Source organism: Catharus ustulatus, chromosome Z, assembly GCF_009819885.2.
Source record: "Catharus ustulatus isolate bCatUst1 chromosome Z, bCatUst1.pri.v2, whole genome shotgun sequence".
In the NCBI taxonomy this organism is placed as follows: Eukaryota; Metazoa; Chordata; class Aves; order Passeriformes; family Turdidae; genus Catharus; species Catharus ustulatus.
The window spans coordinates 9618010-9638556 of NC_046262.2; the positions used below are offsets into that span (position 1 = coordinate 9618010).

Here is a 20547-nt window from a genome sequence, read left to right on the forward strand (position 1 = left end):
TCATGAAAATGGTCCTGCCATCCCAGATGCCACTTTCTGGAGGGCTGGCAGGTGGCCTGCCACTTCTCCCAGAAGTAAAAGGAGATCATGTAGAGGGCAGTCCATACCAGATTAAGCCCAGCCAAGAAGGCGGGAATGTCCATGTCGAAGCAGTTGTCATTCCATCTTAAAGATGAATGGATGCTGGATCCATTGACCGGATGCCATGCATGACCTTCAGCATGAGGCTGCAGTACATGTCCCTTTAGCTCCCCAGGTAGATGTCCCTGAACTCCTGCCCTTCCCACTGCACACCCTGGCCCATTGCCTGCCTCACCATCTTCCAGGAGCTTGCTAGGGCAGCCCATATCTTCCAGGCGCACACGCCAGCTGTCCGGAGAATCCCACATGTCGCCAATCCCACGAGGAGAGGGACCAGAGGCACAGTCACAGGGCCAAGAGTGAGGTGGCGGGGGACAGCACGTGTCACAGCAGCAGTGAGCAACAACTCACAGCCCAAACATCATCTGGCAGGGGAGAAACATGGGTGGCTAGTGTTGGGAAAGCCTGTGACCCCCCCCCCCCGGCACTGTCCCTCATCCCATACCAGCTGTGCACCCTGGGCCAGAGAGAAAGGCATGCCACAGAGGCCTCGTGATGCAGTGGGCAGGGAGCTGGGGTCTGCGGGGGCTGCTGGGAGCAGGGCCAGCCCTGGTGGGCACGATGCTTCCACCACTGCATACAAAACATCCTCTGTGCTCCCAATCAGAAGCAGAAACCACCTGGCTGCTGGCCAGCAGCTCTGGCCCCAAGCCTCACAGTCATGGGGCCACTGCCTGCAAAAATCTCTGCCCCAGATTTCCCTCCCTGGGACCTATCGGGGTGGGCAAAGAGAAGAGAAAGGTGGGATCTCCCTTCCTGAGCCCTGCTGCTTGCACTGGTGAAGTTGCAATGGTTGGGCTGTGGCTGTCCACACTCCGCGCTTACCTTGCTGTTCTGCCCACCATTCCACTGACTGCCCTGTAGTGCTCCCAATCAGCCTATGTTCCCTGTCTTCCCACCACACTCCCCAACACCCTGGCTTGCTCCTTGCCATTCTGACATGCCCCTCACTTGAGTTTACACCTGCTCCTTCCAGCCCTGGGACACCACAGCACCATTCCTTCAGCTCTGGGGTGCTGGGGTGGTAGGGCAGGCTGTCCTCTCTCCATGCAGGTGCCTGGCAGGAGGTGAGGGGTGCTCTGAGAGGGGGATGCAGGACCGGGCAGGCTGCTGAGGAGGGATGCAGCTGGGACTGGGGGGTCATGGGGTGTCCTGGGGGCTGCAGGTCAAGGGTATAATGGATAGCACCGGAGGTACAGGTGGCACATAGCGACGTGAGATACTGGGAACCGGGAGTTTCAACGGAGTGTGCAATGGGGTGCAGTGAGAGGTTCAGGGGGTCACAATGAGGGGTGCAGTGAGGGGTGCATTGAAGGGGGCAGTGGCGGGGAGTGGGGGGTGCAGTGAGGTGCAGGGAGGGGCAGCGAAATGCAGTGAGCAGCACTGAAGAGCGCAGGGGGTGCAGTGAGAGGCGCAGGGGGTTGCAGTGAAATGCAGGGATGCAGTGAGGAGTGCCGGGGTGCAGTAGGGCGGCGGTGCGGCGCTGCAGAGCGGTGCAAAGGAGACGCACCGCGGTCCGGCGTGAGGTCCCGGATCGCCGCCTCCGGGAGGCGGCCGCCGGACCGTCCGCGAGGGGCGTGGCCTGGATTGAGTGACAGCGCGTCAGCCAATAGAAACTCAGAAAGGAGATATGGGCGGGTCTGACCGGGCACACCACCCAATCGCAGAGGCCGTATGGGATAGGGGCGGGGCAAGGGCGGGGCTTCGTGGCGTGCCGGGCGGGGCTGTCTCGGGGCTCTTGCGGGCGGGTCCGGAGTCCGGTCCGGCCCAGTCCGGTCCGGCCCGCAGGGATTGGGGCATTGCAGACCCGGTGCGGTCCGCCATGCCAAGGGGCTGACCCAGGGCTACGTCCCTGGGGCTCTGTTTCACCCACCGCCTCCTGCGTACAGGGGCTGCTGGGCGGGCGTGCGGTGTCCTGCCAGGATCAGGACGTGGCACTGTGCCCGCAAAGCATCCCATTCCTCAGACTTCCCTGCTCCCCTCCAGCCTGGGCTCCGGGCAGTGCCGGAGGGGCGGTGGAGTAGGGCTGGACCCCAGCCTCTTCCCAGTGAGCCCCGAGTCCTGGGACGCAGTGCAGGTGGCGTTTTCAGCAGGCGTAACGGGCTGGCACAAGGGAATGCAGGTGTGGAAGGGTCTGAGATGGACGCAGCCTTTCCTGGAGGTGTCCATCACAAGCCCTGCATGGTGAGACCCTCCGCCTCCAGACACATGCAAAGTGCACTTGCAGGGCTGGAGTGACAGCCAGGAGAACACAGTAAAGAAGGATGGGCTTCTTCTGGGCTATGCAAGATTTTCTCCAGGCTAGAAATACAAGTGAAAGCACCAGCATGCCTCAGCAGGATTTCAGTGTTACTGTCTGGCGGTCCAGGGACCTTGAGGATGCTGCTCTGGGCAGCCTGGGCATACAACTCCTTCTGTCTCTGTCACACAAACAGCTTGCACAGGGCAGCTGAAACCTAACAGCCAGCTGCCAGGGCAGCTAGAATGGATCTCTGGGATAGTGGAGGCTTGAGGGGAGGATTTTTCCCTGTTTTTAACCCGTTCTAGAACAAGTCAAAGCTGTACCCCTCTCCTGATCCTCTCCCTCCTGCCTCTCCTGCCCCAGTCCAGAGCTGGTGTTTAATATCCAGAAGAATTGAAGTAATGAAGTTGATAAATGCCAGTGGCAGCAAGCTCTTTGCCCCTGTACTTGCTCCCAGCCAGCATGCTGTTACCTGGAGGTGATGATCTGTGCCCACTTGAGCTCAGTCTCATCTCACAAACCTGGGGTACAGGTAATATGACCCAAATGACAGCCCTGAGAGATGATTTGGGCTGTGTCTGTAGTTGCTGCTAATAGCTGAATGCTCAGTCCTGTGTCTTCCCCTCTGCATCAGCCACTCCAATTCTCTTTCCTGTCCCAAAGAGTGCCCCAAGGCTTGGGGTGACCCAGTGAGGGGTACACAGACCCCCTGGCCACAGCTCACCCTGCAGCTGAGCTCTGAAGCCACCCTCATAAAACCCCTGGCCACAGCAAAAGCACGAGGCATTAGGAACAGGACACAGCTCTTGAGCATTATGAAATCCTTCTCATAATCTCCAAATAATTAAAGAGAGCTTTACCTTCCTGGTGTTACTCCCACCCTGTGCACACACCACCCCTCCATCCTCATGCCTCTCCCTGTGCCAGTGGTCGGTGTTAACACCTCAGTTCTCTTTCCCAGGCTAGTGGATGCCCAACCTGCTGCCAGGGATGGGCCTGCAGCCACTCAGGCAGGGTGTCCAGAGGGATGGATGCCACTGGGCTCTCAGACCACCCAGCTGGCATTTGGCTCCTTCTGTATTGCATTTTATTTCGTAAAAAATTGAAATAGAATCACTTTTACCAGCAGCTCTTAGTTCTTCATATGTGGAACAGAAGGCGATGGCAGAGTGTTTAGGCTCATGGACGTGACCTGAAGGTCTCACACATCACAAAAGAGCACCAAGAATCTAGCCCGCCGACCAACCATCCGGATGGGATGCTGCACAGTATGGATTAGGCAGAGGTATAATTCCAAAATCCAGAACTTAAGTGAAGCAGGAGAGGGTGTCTAAGGACAAGGAGAGGAAGATGCTTTGATGTGTATCAGGATGTTTATCTTGATATCAAAAGCCTATCCTCTTTTTTAATGAAGTGGCTCCTCCCTTTGAAGTGGATCCTCCTGTGCTGCGCATGGCTGCAGCTCAGGGAGATCCTGCACAGACTTCACCCTCCTCAAACATTAATTTTTCTCTTGTGATTTGCCTGGAAATTATGAGACCAAAGTGAAAACTCAGGGATGAGAGCAGCCAAGCTGCCTTTGGACCTGCCAGACAGAGGACAGGGTCAGACAGGGGTTTGAAGGCAGGGTGCAGGGAGATGCCGTGTCTGGAAGCACTGGGCAGCCCCCTGCAGCAAGTACAACCTCGGGGTGTACAAACATTTATGAGGTCCCTTGGGAGGAGGTGGGTGTTGCTCCAGGTCCTCCCCGCAACAGGAAGGAAGCCTCCAGCTCAGATTATCCATCTTCCCAACAGGAGACTACTTCATTAGTTAATTAGAACAACAATCCTCATGGGCTCATCTGGGATTTGTAGTTGTGCTGGCAGGAGATTTGCTGACTGCAGGCAAGCCCTGGGGCAAAGCTTCTCAGGAGGACTTGGCACACGGAGCCCTCAGGGACTTACCTCGCTTCCTGCTGAGCCAGGAGCCTCTGGATTGCACTTGTTCCAAGCCCATTTAATTTTAGCCAACAACATTCCTCTTCAAAATGCAGAGCCTTGTGTTTTAGCTGTGGAGGTGATGAAGCATATTTATGTAAAGTAAGAGTAATCTGTAATATTCCTCTCATTGCAGGCACATCTCGCAGTCAAACAGGAAGCTTCAATGTGATTTCTTTAATGCAGTCCCCATTGAGAGCTCTGTTCATACATAACAACATATTGTTTAGCATTTGGGACTCGAGGGAAATTTTAGTGGTAGTGTTTGAGTGGGGGAAAATTATTTTTAAGGGAAAACTTTAATCTGCAAGCCATAAAGGGAAAAGTGACTTTGCATCCTATGGACAATGTTCTCAGCCTCTGCTAACATGATTTTATCTTCCTCAGCAGGCTTGCTTCTTAAGATAAATTTATCCACGATTGCATTTGGTGTAACAGCTTGATTTCTGTTGGTGCAAGGCTGATTTCTCACAAGAGCAACTGCCTTAATTTCCTACCAGTTGACAGCAAGTGCAGCTGCATTTTGTACATGTAGACTTTGTCCTTGCAATCGCAGCCCTTCCTCTGCTCACCAGCCGGGATGTGCCAAGGCTGCTCCTTCAGCATCACCCCTCTGTGGGCTGTAGATATCTGCTTCAGGGATAGAAACATTTTGCTTCCTTGTCCTAACAGAAAGCGCTAGCAGGACTCACAGATCCTACCCCAAGATTCATCGAAAGGGGTTGATCTGAGCTGCAGCACTCTGATACACCCCTGGACATCCCCAAACTCTCATTGCTATGGCAACAATTTAGCAAATTTAGCACTGCAAAATTATTTGCAATTTTAAGCTGTTGCCAAGATCTTCCTCAAAGGCTCTTTGGGGGTTGTTTTGCTCTGGTTTTTCATGTAACCTTCCCCCCTTTCATGTGCTCTTCATTTTGGCACAGCTCCCTTCCTTGAGGAATGACCTTATCCACCCATTTACTCACTCCGCTCCTTGGCCATGCTGGCCTTGCAAATCTTGTTAAAGGACATGTTCATTTACTGGAAGTCTCCAGCATGTGTATCTGAGCAGTTCTCATGCTGTCTGCAGGCAGTCTGCGCCCCTGGCTGCTCTATTAATTTCTCTTAGCAAGCTCCCTGATTTCTATGCAGTTCCCTTGATGAAGTTAAGCACGACTCAAGTGGTTTTTCCGCTCGACAGAGCAGGTCTTCAACAAACCTCTTCTAAATTGCCAGGGATAAAGTCCTGAGTCCAGCCCCCCCACACGTTTCCCCACCAACCTCTCCAAGAAACTCAATTAACAGCAGCTGAAAATCGTGATGCTTTGCATCACCACCACATTTTCCTTATTTCCCATGTCTCAGTGTCCCCCTTTCCTGTCTGCTGCTCCCTTCCAGCCATGTGACCATGGCAGCTGCTGTTTGTCCCTTGACACATTCCCCCTGCAATGCTCTGGTCTCTGTGGGTACAGGCAAGTCTTTTGTCCCTCATCTCCACAGCCCCTGCACCCCTACCCTCATGCCACCTTCGGTTTCCTCACTTCTCCAGGTGTTTTGATATGAAGTGCTCCTGGGACAATGCTGGCTCTCAGTGCCCTGGGTCCCCTTGAGAACCCCTTGTCCCTTCTCTGGGCTGACTTTGTCATGCTCAGCTGTCTCAGTTCTGTGGGACAGGTACCCATGGCAGGGTGTTTCCCAGGAACAAGGCCCTGGAGAGCTGCCCCATGGAGGGACAGCTGGAGTTGGACTTTCTCCATCTGTAGCTGTTATCTCCCACTTGGGAGTGCCTGGTCCTCACCCTGGCATGCAGCATGGGGCTGAGGCTTTGAGGGGTCCCTGGTCCCATCCCCTGAAGGCTGGAGATGGCAGCAGGGAGGAAGAGACCTGGAGCTGGGGCATGGGGGAGAAGGAGGGGTGAGCAAACCAGCTGCACATGGGTTCCCCCAGGGAAAACAGGGTCCATTTGCATGCACAGAGCTGCCCATGGCACAGGCACTGCCCGCAGGGCTGAGGGACAGCCAGGAACTGAGCAGGGCAGGCAGGTCCAGTGCCTGTGAGCTGTACAGTGGTGCTAGCCATGGGTGATGGATGGGTCTGTGTGGGGAGGGCAGTCAAGCCTTGCTACTCTGATGAGAAAATCATCAAGTGGCTGCAGGGTGCTTCAGGCAAACTGCAAAAATAAAAGAGCAGCCAGGGCATTCTCTGAGCCCTTCATCATCCCCAGAGCAGCACAGTGACAGCCATGTCCGGCCAGGGAGCAAGCTCTGTCTGTATCCACCATGGGATTTACATTGACTGGGGTGGAAAGGCTTTTCCTCCCTGGGGTTTGGCAGCACAGTGAGCAGGAAGGGTGAGGACTTGCAGGGCAGCTATAGGGCATCTGTTGCCTCTAGACACAGGGTTTCAGGAGGATACAGGGAGAAAATGCTGAGGTGGGGACTGCAGAGTTACACATCCCTCCCTACACACCTGCCTGGCAACTCACCAACCCCTAGGTGACCAGTTTGGTGACACCACCAGCCACTGTTCCACCCACACCTGCCGGCCATGGTGGTTAGCAAGGGCACAGCATCTCTGTGCCCCCAGAGAGACCCCAAAACCTTGGACCTCTCACCAGCCCCCACCTGCTGGTGCCTGGTCAGGCACACACGGGTAGGGAGAGGAGGAGGGATGCCGGGTCCTGCCTCTGTGCACGCAGTCTGCTGCAGGGCTCAATAATTCAGGCCTGACACATTAAAGTTGCATGGCATACAATTGCCATCTGCAACGACAGACTGCGTCAGGGCTGCTGGATGATGAGTTCGGACAGCAGGCATTGGGCGGGCAGTGGTGGGAGGGTCCGGCAGCCCTCGAGGAGGGCAGAGGGAGGGCAGCAGGCAGAGCACCTCTTTAGTGGGGACTGGGGTGGGAGGAGGTTGGGGCAGGAAGCACAATACCAGTGTTTGGGATGCACATTTATAAGAAACTCGTGTTGGAGCAGGCACTGACAGCCCAGCAAGCAGGATGGAGCTGGGATGCAGGAGGCTGAATCAGGGTGATACTGTTCCCAGGGCTTCTCATGCATCCCCTGTGTCCCCTGCATCCTACCTGTCAGGACAGAGGCTGTGAAGGCTTATGCTGCTTCACACACCGAGTCAAAAACCCGACTCAGCTGTGTCTGTCCCCAGGTCCCTGCCACCTCCTGACCTGGTATGGCTCGAATTCCCCCCCATCCCTCTCCAGCACTGAGAAAGCAAAGCTCTTCATCGGCTGTTCCGGGAGTTGGTTGCCATGGGGATGTCAGATGTACCTGGCTGTTATAGGGATACCGTTGCCATGGATATGTGGTTGCTGTGCCTGGTAGAGGCAGGGATGGAACATCGGGAAAGCTGTTTACGCTGAGGGGGTGGGCGTCACAGAGACCCCAACTCTCTGAGCAGGAGGGGAAGGCAGAAGCATTCCTCATGGGGTAGAACTTGGTTCCTATGGGGAACCAAGACAGAAAAGCTCACTAGACCCATAGGGATGGACACACTAGTGTTCCTGACCTTGCAACAAAGGAGAGGTGACTGAGGGGAATTAGAGACTCCCATGGTGTGTCCCAGCATACTTGTAGACAGGCTTGGTGGGAGAGGCACACACACCCCCTGTGCTGGGTTTCCCACAGGGGAGACCTGCTTCTCCGTGCTTGGTGCCTGAAGCAGTGAGCAAGAAACCTTTCTGTCCTGCAGTACTGTGTGTTCTGAACTTGCAGTGCACCTCACTGTGCCCTCAACTGTGCCAGCTTCCTGGGCAGGGGAATGGGTTTCTGCCCACCCTGGGACTGGGAGATGAAGTGAGAATGGGGATTCCCAGCTCTCAGCAGGCAGCCCACAGGCCTCCAGGGATGAGCTGGGCTGGCAGAGAATGCCTGGATCCCCTCCAGTGCTGCTTGGCCGAGCTCCCTCCGAGGCAGTGCGGTCAGATGCGTGGCCTGTCCTTGAGATGAAAAATGCAGTTGCAGGTTTAATTAAAAGGAGACGGAGCTCTGAGATGCACAAGCAGCCCAGAAAAGCAGCATCTAGGAGAGCTGGTGTGTGGCTCCTCCAGGCTTCCCTGGGCAGCTCTCCTGGCTAAAACCCCTGCCCAACTCTCACAGGACCCCTCAGCTGTCCAATCCCACATGTGTCACCCCCACGGTGTCTGCTGTGGGGCAGACCAGGGGCTGTGCAGCTGCTTGCCACGGGTCAGCTCATCCCACCACTGGGATCTGTTATTGTAGAGTCTTCACAATTTTGACAAGCATCAGGTTTGCACTTTGGTCCTACAGCAGTGAGACAGGAGGTGAGGGTAAGAATGCTGCATGCAGCCCCAATATCTCCATGAAACTAGAGTGCGTTGGTGTAGGACAAGTTTGTGCCCAGTGTGCACTCCTATCCACCCTCTTGCTGGTGTGAAAGCTAAAGCTGAGCTCCTCATCCTCTGGGGGCTGCCACTGCCAGTGGGGTGCAATTGCACTTAATTAAAAAATTAATCTTTAATCTGCCACCTGGCCAGACCGGACAGGACATTCTGTATGGCAGAGAGACGGCTGGAGGATGAGCTTGAGGGGAAAGGAGAGTGGCAGATGAAGGATTGCCAGTCTTTGTACAACGACTGGGGCTTCTGCGCAGGCTGCCCAGCACACCCCCACACCAAGCTGGCTCCCCATGGGCATATCCCAGACTCAGGCCCACAGGCAGAGGCAGCAAACTCCTGAATCCACCAGCACTGCCATAGTCCTCGCCAGCTCATCTCTCCCCCCATTCTGCCAATTCCATCCTCACAGTCCTCTCCAGCTGCTCCCACAGAGCCCCCAAGCCCACCCTGCTCTGGCCAGCTGGGGCCCAGCTCCCAAGCAGCAGTTTTAATTAAATTGCAATCCTATTACATAGATGCCTGCCTGCCTGCAGTTGCTAATCCTGTTAAGCATCCAGTAAATCTCCCTGTGCTGGGCTCTGTCCCCAGGGGTACAGGGAGGGGGGCTGCTGGCGGGTGGGCTCTGCTGAGCTAGGATGTGGCTGCTAGGACACAGAGCTTTGCCTCAGGATTCCCCCGTGAACACCCCTGCAGGGCTGATAAATTCTCAGGAGATTGGGGAAGTCCCCAGTGGTGTGAAGAGTGCAAGTGAAGCTTTCCCTGTCTTCCCTGGTCCCTCTTGACCCCTCTGAGCTGCTGAAGCAGACTGAAAACCCCCTGTCCTTGAGGCACACACACAGCCATGTGTCTGTCACCACACCATGGTCACCAGTGGCTGCAGTGGGTGCTGAGCCCACAGGTCTGACCATAAGCCAGACAAGGAGGAGGGGTTGAGAAAGGGCTGTCCCAACCGGGTCACAGGGTGCAGTCCGTGCAATGCCCCTCCCACTGGAGCCCAGTGCCCTGCAGAGAAAGGGCTGGTGGCTACAGCAGGCACACGGGGTCACTAGTCCATTGCTCCTTGGGTGCAGTGACATGTGGGGTGCTGGGGCAGGCAATGACACCAACGGGCTGTGGGCTTCTGGGGATGTGGCCCTTGCAGGCAGAGCCCTCTCAGACCTGTGCATTGCCACAGCAGGCAGCACCAGCATCATTCCCCAGTGGCACCTACCCCCACAGCTATGGGCTCACCACAGTCCTGCAGGCTTGGAGAGGATCCCGGATGCCCCGGTACAGCACAGCTGCTCCTGGGTCAGACATTACAGCCATTCTGTGAGTGCCCCAACAAAGACATCCCACCCTTGTAACCTGTCATGCCAGGAGCCAAAACACTGCAGCCTCTGCTCTTTACCTCTTGCCAGCCACTTTGCTCTATGTGGGAGCTGCATCAGCTTCAGAGCATCCACCACAGAGTAGCAGCTGTGACTGAGAGCCAGAGACTGTTGCCATTCCTCCCCTCCACACCCAGCCACATCCCCTCGGCAACTCCATGGCCTGGCAAAGGGAGGAATGTGACCCAGCTCAACCCTGAGATCCCACAGCTCCACCCTAGACCGAGCCACAGCAATCCCTGGAGACAAGTTCAATCAGGCTGTAATTGGAAGAACAGGTTGGCACAGGTGGCTGTGTGCCTGCCCAGAGGAGTCCTGGCACTCCCAGAGATGGGTGGCCAGCAAAGAGAGTGGGTGCCAAGCCCCACCGGGTTGCTGTCCATGACAGAGGAGTCTGAGCTGGCATCAGCATCAGCTGGTACAAATACTGTTGATGGAGGCCACAGCGGGGTCGACGAGCCCCAGCTCCTCCTGCTCATTGACGCAGAGCTGGTACCCACATCCCTTGCGCCGGGGCAGTGGCCCCAGGCGCCTGCTGGGCTTGGCACGGGGCGGCAGCAGGAAGCCAACGCTGCCGGCGATGAGCAGGTGCCAGATGCTGTGGATGTAGAAGTAATTCTCCTCTGTCTCCACAAAGGCGTAGAGCAGCACAGCCGCCGCTGCAATCAGCGCTCCCGGGCACAGGTAGAACGCCCAGCGCTTCCAGGTCGGTGGGTAGCAGTGGCGGCGACGGATGGTGCGAGCCGTCTGCAGTGGGGAAAGGACAGGCTGGAAGGGACACCCAGAGCAGGGACAGGCACAACCTTTGTGCCGTGGTGACACATCCCTCAGGAGCCAGGGAGAGGGGTTCACTGGGAAGGGTGAAGGCAGCAGAGGGGAGATGCTGGCAGGGGCAGGATGCTGAGCACAGCCAGGAGGGGGGCATAAGGGGACACCATCTTACCCAGGCGACGGCCATTATCCCCAAAGCGAAAAGGCTGGGCCCCAGAAGGTTCCAGAGCCCGTGACGGTCCATCTGCAGAGCCATGGAAAGCAGCATGGCTCCCAGCAGGTACAGCACCTGTGGGGCATTGGGGCACCCATCAGGATAAATCTCTTCCATGCCTGCTCTGCATGCCCCCTCCCCACACTTGCCTGCTTGACTATGGGCTGGAGCCGGGCCATGGCGATGACAGTGACCCAGACAGACATGAGAGAGCCCAAGAAGTCACAAAACTGCAGCACATCATACTCCATGATGCAGAACACCACAATGCCTGGCTGGTCACAGGCATGGTAAAACTGGAGTAACAGGAAAAGGGTGTGAGAGCTGCCCTGCACAGCCCCAGCCCCTCACCTGCCCCTCAACTGCCCCACGCCACACTCACAGTGGAGAAGAACATGGTGAAGATGTAGACAGCAGCTTCTAGGAGGTAGTGGCTGCGGACAGCAATGGCCACAGGAGGCACAAACATGACATTGCTGAGGCACAACAGCAGTGTGGAGAGGAGCTGGAAGCCATAGGAGAAAGCCTCAGCGTTGTCCGTGCAGCCCCAGCCATTCCAGCCTGTAACCAGGGAGAGCTGCCATCACCACTGCAGCACCCACAGGGGCTGGGGGGGTGGAGCAGGGAACCCCCTTTCCAGCACACTGCAGAGACCTGGCGTGAATGGACTGGGATACGAGACCTGCAAGGAGAAGGGGAGGACGCTGGGGGTCTGTGGGTCAGCTCTCACCAGCTTTGCACTCGCAGGCAGCATACAGGTAGTTGTTGGTGCGGAGCAGCTTGCACTGGCCGTAGATGCCGCAGTCGTTGATGCAGGGTGAGAGGTAGGCGCGCAGGTACACCTCAGCTGTCACGTTGGTGCAGGGCTCAAACCTGCAGGATGGGAGAAGGGGGTCAGCCCTCATCATGTGCCCTTGAGCAGCTCCTGCCTCTACCAAAGCCGCCTGTCGCAGCTTCTTCGGTGCTGCGTGTGCTAGCTGAGAGCTGGTCCCCAAGGATCCTGTGTGCTTCAATTGTTTGTGCCAGCCTGAGTGAGCAGGAGGAGCGTGGTCACACTCTAAGTCCCTCTGCCTTTAGCAGCACACTCAGCTGGTTCCTATTTAGTTTGGATTTTGCTGTGCAAACACTATGCCCTGCCCTGCAACGCCCATGTGTGAACCCGTCAGGGAAGAACTGGCTATGACTGGCAACTCAGCATGAACTAGAAATGCATCAGAGGAATCAGGGCAGGCATGCCAACCCCACTGCCCTGTGCTGCCCATACACAAGACTCTGGCACTGCCAGCACCTCCTCAGCTCCAGCACACCAGGAGCACAGGCAGCCCCACAGGCCGACAGCACATACCAGCTACTGGCTGGGCACACAGAGGCACCCCAACACGCACAAATATGCACACAGTGCTGGCTGCACCTGTGTCTGCTGCTCACTGACTGTGTCCTCGCACAGTCAAATCTGCACATGCGTGTGTGCAGAACACACACAGCCCTTACTGCTTGAGCAAAGCCCTGGCTGCTTGAGCAAAGCCCTGACTGCTTGTGCAAACCAGAATATGCACACAGAGCTGGCTGCACATATGCACCCAGACATGCATGCAGCAGCATCCACACTCGTGCATCCTTGCACGTACAGACACACACACACACCAGCCTCACTCTTCCAGAGGGCTCCAGGCAGACACAGAGGCCAGGAGCAGACCCACAGCACAGGATCAATCCTTGGAGATGCTGAGCAGAGCCCCAGCCTGACCAGAGATGATCCTCACATGCAGAGCAGAGCCCTGTCCTCCCAGCGAGAGCCCGGTCCCCTCCCAGGCGCGGGTACAGATGGGCCCTGCCGCGGAGGCGGAGAGGCACTGACAGATGCCCGGCGTTCTCGAGCTGACAGGCACTTCCTAACCGCGAGACAGAGGGAAGAGCCGCGGGGACCCACAGATGGTCAGGCAGACGCGAGATGGAGCCATCCGTGCCCACGCAGCACTCTCACGGTGACACAAAGCCCGCAAAGCCACGTGCACACTCAGGAGCGGAGACACGCAGCACAGGGGACAGGCACACCCACAGACCCACGCACACACCGGCACAGGTCACGGTGAGGACATCCCCCTCGGGGCACAGGGAGGGGGTGTGCTCCGGCTCTTACCCGTGCTCCGTGGCACAGAGCGAGCGCAGGCTCAGGTACCAGCTGCCTGTCTGTGGGTAGGGGATCCGCAGGCGGCTGAGGCTGACTGTGGCATTAACAGAGAGCAGGAAGCCTGCCAGAAACTCTGTGGGCCAGAAGAGCTCCGGGTGAGCAGAACAAGGTGCAGCCCCCTGCCCTGGACAGAGCTGGAACAGGGACAGAGTACCCGGTGCCAGGCTCCAGAGCCACACGCCCCCATGGCCTCTGCAGCCTCCCCCCACCCAGCCTCTTGCCAGAGACAGGGGGGTGTGACCCCATGGACATGCAGGATGGACATGCACACCCCTACCTGTCTCACAGGTGACCGAGGTGTTGTCACTGGATGTCAGTGGGACTTCATGGTTTAGACACCCAAACACTGTCACATTCTCACCACACAGGGAGCTCTGATGGCAGAGGAGATGGCCTTAAACCAGTACCAGAGACGTCCCCTGCTCTGACAGAACTTGGATCACAGCACACCAACTAGCAGTGCCCTAACCCACTGCCCTTCACCCAAGAACACCCAAACCTGGGCCTTGGAGCAACCTAATCCATTCTCCATCACCCAAAAACTTCACAGCCACTGCCTATGACCCTAAATCCTGTTCCTGCCCTGCTGCAACCTTGACATCACCCATCTCCGATCCTGCCCCCTTCCCCGAGCTACCCTGCCCCATTCAGGGTGTATGTGGCCACCTCACCACATTGAGCCGCAGCTCCAGGTTGAGCACCCCACCACTGTCCAGCACTGGCAGGAGGTTGATGACGAAGACAGCGGGGCGGTCAGGTGGCACTGACACATTGGGCCCAAAGAAGATGTAGAAGTGGACAGAGAAGGTGTCCAGCTCGTTGCGCAGTGTGGGCCGAACAGGCCAGCAGCGCTCTCCAGCATGTGAGGTGACAGGGATGGGGACCGGCTGCTTGGTGTCGTTGGGGCTGGTGGGTGGAGGGCTGTCTCCCAGCGCCAGCCCACCCGCAGAGCCAAAGGAGTGGGGCATGTTCATGGAGGCGCCGGAGGGCAGGAACGGTGGTCGGGCCAGGCTGGGTCGGGAACAGTCTGGAAGAACAGAGCAATCAGCCTGGGGACCACATAGCTCCAGCTCCCTCTTAGTTCCCACCTTCCCTTCTTGCCCACCATTCATCTCCACCACTCATCTCCTCCCTTCATGCCCAGCATTTGCCACCCAGCCCCAATCTCACAGCATTCCCACCCCAGCAGAGCCTGTGCCCAGCTACAGACAGATCCTGTGGGCATCCTTTAAACCCCACACCAAAGCAGAGTCAAAACCACCCACACCCCCACATGTACCCTCACCTGTGAGCTGCACGGTGACCTGGAAAGAGATGGTGCCCAGCACCCCAGGGTGTTTCTCCACCAGCACATAATACCAGTGCTGCCAGAAGGGCAGGTCCTGTGCCAGCTGGCAGGGAGTGTGTTCCCGGCAGTCTAGAGTAGTGGAGTTGTGCAGGGGGGGAGCCTTGGCCCGCACACGCAGCCAGAGTGGGCAGCCCTCGGCCCCACGGCACCGCAGCACCTCCACGAGCACTCGCGATGTGTAGCTGGGCACAAAGACCCTGCGGGACAGCAGTGCCAGGCTGTGCCCATCACTGTGGACTAACCGGGCTGGGGAGGGAAGCCAGAGGGATGGGACACCCTCATCTCCCCACCCTGAGGGTGCCCCCTCCTTAGGAGCCCTTCTCGCACTCACTTGTAGAGGCAGGAACGGTTGTGGGGGGCCATGCTCTGCTCGGTGACATGACCAGGGTACAGCACAGCGATGTTCACCAGGCGCTGCACGATGAGCTGTGGCTGGAAGAGATACTGGCACTCCTCGTAGAGCCCCTGCAGCAGAGGAGAGTCAGCACAGGGCAGAGGGGCACAGGGACCCACTTGGGACACCTGCCCCAGGCACTGCCAGCCCAGAGCAGTCAGACCCCAGCCCTGCCCCGCCATGGTCCCTCCAGGCCCTTCACCTTAACAGAAATCTTGCCCTCATCTTTGGGCAGGTGGGCAGCCAGGAACCAGTCCCCGGGCAGTGGGCTGGTGACATTGAACACTCCCGTGGTGCGGTTGGGCAGGGTCCAGGTGAGGGTCAGTGCGAAGGAGCCAGGGACGGCCGTGTCCCTGGGGAAGTGCGTGTGCAGCGGATTAATGACAGAGGGAGCCCCTGAGCGGAAATACCTGCAGGAGAGACAGCAGTCAGCAGGGTGTAGGCTGGGCATCGTGGTAGGGCCAGTATGTCCTGTATGTGGGTGTCTTCCTCTATGCTTAAAGACATCATGGAAGCCATCTGTAAGATGGGACCTTTCTGGAGACTAAGCTTTCCTGAGTGGGTGTTCAAGCAAAACAGTTCATCTATGAGATGCACAAAAGAGTAGAGCCTGCATTGGTCCTGGGAAGATGAATCATGGGGAGGAAGCGTGCATGTTGTCTGGGTTTTGGCTGGGATAGGGTTCATTTTCTTCTTAGTGGCTGTTACAGTGCTGTGTTTTGGATTCAGTATGAGAACAATGTTGATAACACACTGACGTTTCAGTAGTTGCTCAGCAGCGCTTACCCTAAAGCACTTTTCAATGTCCCATGCTCTGCCAAAGAGCCGGTGCACAAGATGCCAGAAAGGACCATGGCCTGGAGAGCTGACCCCAACTGACCAAAGGGATATTCCATATCATATAGAACATATTCTGTTCCACATAGAGCCTCCTGCCCAGTGTATAAACTTGGAAGAGTTGGCATGGAGCCACCAACCATTGCTGGGGGACAGGCTGGGCATCAGTCAGCATGTGGTGAGCAACTGTGTGATGAATCACTCATCTTTCTTGGGTTTTATTTTTCTCTCTCCTTTTTGTTACTGTTGTTATTACTATTATTTTTGTAGCTGTTTTATCATTAGTGTTATTGGCATATTTATTTTGATTAGTTAACTGTTTTTATCTCAACCCACGAGTATTACTTTTTTTTCCATGATTCTCCTCCCCACTGGGGGAGCAGGGTGGGGGATGAGCGAGCAGCTGCGTGGTACTCAGTTGGCAACCTGCTCTAGTGGAACATGTCCCATGGTAGCAGATTGGAACGAGATGATCTTTAGTGTCCTTTCCAACCCAAAGCATTCTGTGGTTCTGTGATTCTTTGACTCTATATGTACATGTGCTTGTGGAAGCAAAGAAGCAAGAAAGAGCAGGCAAGCTATGGGGTAAATCCAGGCAGGAGCAGCAGAAGCAGACAGGAAGGATACAGGCAGGCAGGCTGCTTACTCACACGGTGATGCTACGGTCTGGACATTGATCCCCAAAGGTGCCACCTTGCTCCTTGAAGGTGATGAGGTTCCAGACGGCGATGACTGTGTCCTCGGGAATGTGGAAGTGGAAGAGCTCGATGCTGGCAAAGGAGCGGAAGGGGCTGAGCTTGCGTGGTGTTCGGGTGAAGTAGTCGGTTACAAAGAGCCCGTCTGCAAAGGAGACCCAAGAGGCTCTCAGTAGGGTAAAGGACCGGGGAGGGGGTTGTGGAGCACCACCCCCAGAGCAGGCCCACCAGCCAGGCTCTGAAATATGTCACAAGTGTCCAGCAGCCCGCAGGCGGGAGGGGCTGGGACAGTGCCATTTCAGTGAATCCCCAGGACTGTTGTCAGCTGTCCCCAGCTGCATCTCCCAGCCTGGATCAGTCTGCATCATTCCTGGTTCAGCTCTGCCTCAAGTTCCGTTCACTGAGCTGTGGGCACTGATGGGCTGTAGCCTGAGGAGCCCATGACCCTGGCTGCTCATGCTCTGCTCCCTGCATTTCACCTGTAACAAGTAAAGGGACATTCTTAATGGCTTCAGCTATGCCCTAGCAGGTCAGCTCCCAACGGAACACACGTTCTCCCTCATCTGCCCGCTGGGAAGGCTCAGCACTGAGCCCATCATAAAGTGCAGAGTTTCACCCTAGAGCCACAAGAAGAAGGAGCAAGCAGTGCACTTCCTGCACTGCCTCTCCGCTCTCCCGTGGTTTGTGGAGGAGGAACGGTGCACATATGTGTGCACATATGCACACGTGGGTGCTGTCTGCATGCACGGCAGAGTGGAGGCGTGCAAACCCACGTCCATGGGGGTGTGTGCCTGTGCACAGCCCTATGTCTGAAAGACACTTCCTGCAAGCCCACAGCACAGCTGAGGGCCACCTCCCCCTGACCACCTGCCTGACAGGTCAATTTTCAGCGATTTCTAGGAGCCCCAGCAGCACAGAAACAGCCACTTCTTTGTCACAGGGAAGAGCAGAACTTGAGACAGCCATAGCTTCATCTACCATTACCACATTACACTAGTGGCAGCCTGGGAGACCCATCCATTTTCCTTTAGAAATACAGCAAGAAAGAGATACCCCTCTTCACAAGCTGCTGGAAAGGAGGAGGCCAGCAGAGGGTGGGCTGGGAGCAGGTCTGTGCCCAGGAGGACTCGTCCAGCAGGAAGTGGGATAGCTGAGAAGAGGGTCTGCCTTGCACCACATGTTCTTGGCCAGGAGCGTGCGCATGTGCTTGTGTGCACGTGTGTTTGTGCTGCGTGTGTGCAGCCCCAGCAGGCTGTACACTGACATGCATCTGCTCCCTTGTCTGGAACAAAGACAGCTCCCCCTCCCCTTCACTCCCAGCCGGCACAAGCCGGGCATGAAGCACCTGTCTCCTCAATGCAAGAGCATCCGATGCAAATTTCTCCACCAGGAACCACCTGGTCACTCCACAGCCCCACTTGGGGACAGTGACCTGGCAGGGGACCCGGGGAGGGTGTTGAACACAACTCCAGAAGGGGAACTGGGGGAAGGACCTGGAGCTATCCAGTCCCAGCACAGTCACCCCGTGCTTACTAGCCCAGAACAAGGTGAAGGAACTGATTGCACGCAGAGGGTCAGTCTGAGGTGCCATGGTAGTGCAACCAGGGCACGGGAAAGGTGCTGGAGATGGAACGGGATTGCTGTCCACGGAAGCGGAGTGGATGGAAGGGGAAAAGCCAAAGCCCCTTTGCTTCAGGCCAGCGGTCGGAGCCGCAGGACCCCAACCCCGGTGCTACAGCCCCAGGTCGCGGCCGGCGGTCAGCACCGCGGACAGCTCCGCGGCCGGCGGTCAGCACCGCGCACAGCTCCCGCTGCCTCCCCGCCGCTGCGCCCCGGCACCGGCAGCCCCTAGACAGCTTCCCCGCTTCCCACGGGATGCCCCCTCCAAGACCACAAGCATCCTTCCGCATCCCGGTCACTAAGCCAGCTCCCTGCCCCACAGCCTGCTCTTTGTCTCACATACTGTCGTCGATGTGTCCCCCGCACATCCTGTGTGTCCCGCTGGACACACACCCCCGTCTCTGCAGGCTGTCCATCTCCACGGCCCCCTGCACACACACAGCCTTCTGCCCTGCATCTGCAACCCTCCTGGCCCACTCACTGCCCACGCACATGGTGCCGTCCCAGGGTGGCTCAACTGCCTGGGCACTGCCTGTGTCCTTCTCGCACACACAACTCTGCATCCCACTGCTCATCTGTCACCATGCTCCACTGCATGGGTACTCTGTGCCCCACTGCACACACATCCACGCATCCCATTCCACAGACCCTCTGATTCCACAGATCCCTCTACACAGGCATCCCTACACTGTTAGTCAAGATGCCCTCATCCTGTTATGCAAACATCCCTCTGCACATGCATCTCTGCGTCCATCACACCCACCTTCTGTCCCAGTACCTGCATCCCAGTACATGCACCCTGTGCCCAATGGCACCCCACACCCAAATGGGGATATCTCTATGCTCTGCTGCATAACTGCCCCAAGCCCCACTGCATGCCGACCCCATCCCTTGTGCCACACTCACCGTCTCCCATAACATTTGCCCCCATATCCCAGGATGCCATCCCCGCATAGCTGCATCCTTGTGCTCCATTCTCACCTTCACCCTGCCCCACTGCACGCAAACCTCACACCCCATTGCTCCAGTAGCTCATCCCAAGCTACACAGGTACCCATTCCAAGCTCATCCCGTGCCTCACCACATGGACCCCTGCACCCCACCCCTGCAGCCCTTCTCCCCACCACATCTTACCCACTCCCTGCCCCACTGCATGCGCACCCTGCATCCCATTGTTCGTGTACTTCACAGCCATCCCAAGCTCATCCCTTTGCCCCGTGGCTCCTCACAGAGCCCTTTAACTCACACCTCCAGCTCTCCTGCCCACCGCACAAATCCCCGTGCTCCATTTTTACCTGGCTCCCACCCCACTGCGTGCACACCCCACATCCCATTGCTCACGTACCTCATGCCCACCATATGCTCATCTCGCTGCCCCACGGCACACTGTCCTGTGCTCTGCCGCACGGAACCTCGCACCCCGTGCCTGCAGCCCCCCTGCACACCGCGCACACCCCCGAGCTCCAATCCCACCCGCCCCACTGCGCGCACACCCCACATCCCATGGCTCACGTACCTCACACCCATCCCAAGTTCATCCCTTGCGTCCCGCAGCACAGACCCCCGCTCCCCACACCTCCTGCCCAGCGCACACACCCCGGTGCTCCGTCCTCACCCGCCCCTCGCCCCACTGCGCGCACCCCCCACATCCCACTGCTCCCGTACCTCACACCCATCCCGAGCTCATCCCTTTCGTCCCGCCGCACGGACCCTCGCTCTCCGCTCCAGCATCCCTCCCACCCACCGCACACACGTCCTCCGCGCTATCGCTTCGCCCCCGCCGCGCCGGCACCCTCGACGTGCGCTCCCGCGCCCCGTCCCGCGCTCTCCCGGCCCCCCACACCCGCGCCCCCCGCCCCGGTCTCCCGGCTGCGCTCACCGGCGGCGGGCGGCGGCAGGAGCAGGAGCGGCAGGAGCAGCAGCGGGAGCGGCAGCGGGAGGCGCTGCCCGCCGCTCCCGCCGCCCCGCCGGGCCATCGCCGCCGCCGCCGCCGCGGCTGCCGAGGGGCGCGCGCCTCCGGCCGCCCCGCCGCGCACCGGCGGCCCTGACGTCACCCGCCCCGCCCACCGGGACCGCCTCCCGCATCGCCATTGGTGCTCGGGCACGTCAGTCACCGGCGGCCGCACCACGCCCCGCCCGTCCCGAGAGACAATTCCCCCCCACCCATTCCCACCGGGATGGACCCGGCGATGACCGGGGCACTGGGGGACAGCGGCACGGGCGAGGAAGGACATGGGAGGCTGCGGGAAAGGGCCACCGGGCTGGAACCCGAGATACGGGCCGGGAACTGGGGCTCAGAGCTGGGACATGGGACATGGCGCTAGGGACAGGGACACGGAGCTGGAATGGAGATATGAGCCGGGAACGGGGGCACAGGGCACAG

The 20547-nt window shown here is 57.9% G+C and overlaps 1 protein-coding gene across 1 annotated transcript; it reads right to left on the reverse strand.

The window, feature by feature from the left end:
• Positions 1-10338: 10338 nt before the first annotated feature.
• On the reverse strand, positions 10339-20249 carry TMEM8B (transmembrane protein 8B). Its single transcript, XM_033085683.1, has 14 exons — positions 20219-20249; positions 20044-20121; positions 16500-16689; positions 15215-15422; positions 14950-15083; positions 14556-14815; positions 13942-14297; positions 13548-13644; positions 13220-13343; positions 11810-11952; positions 11462-11640; positions 11229-11375; positions 11038-11154; positions 10339-10841 (listed from the first exon to the last, which is right to left on the reverse strand). Exons 1-14 carry the CDS (start codon positions 20247-20249, stop codon positions 10506-10508), a joined length of 2400 nt encoding a protein of 799 aa, XP_032941574.1. The 3' UTR covers positions 10339-10505.
• Between the last annotated feature and the right edge of the window lie 298 nt (positions 20250-20547).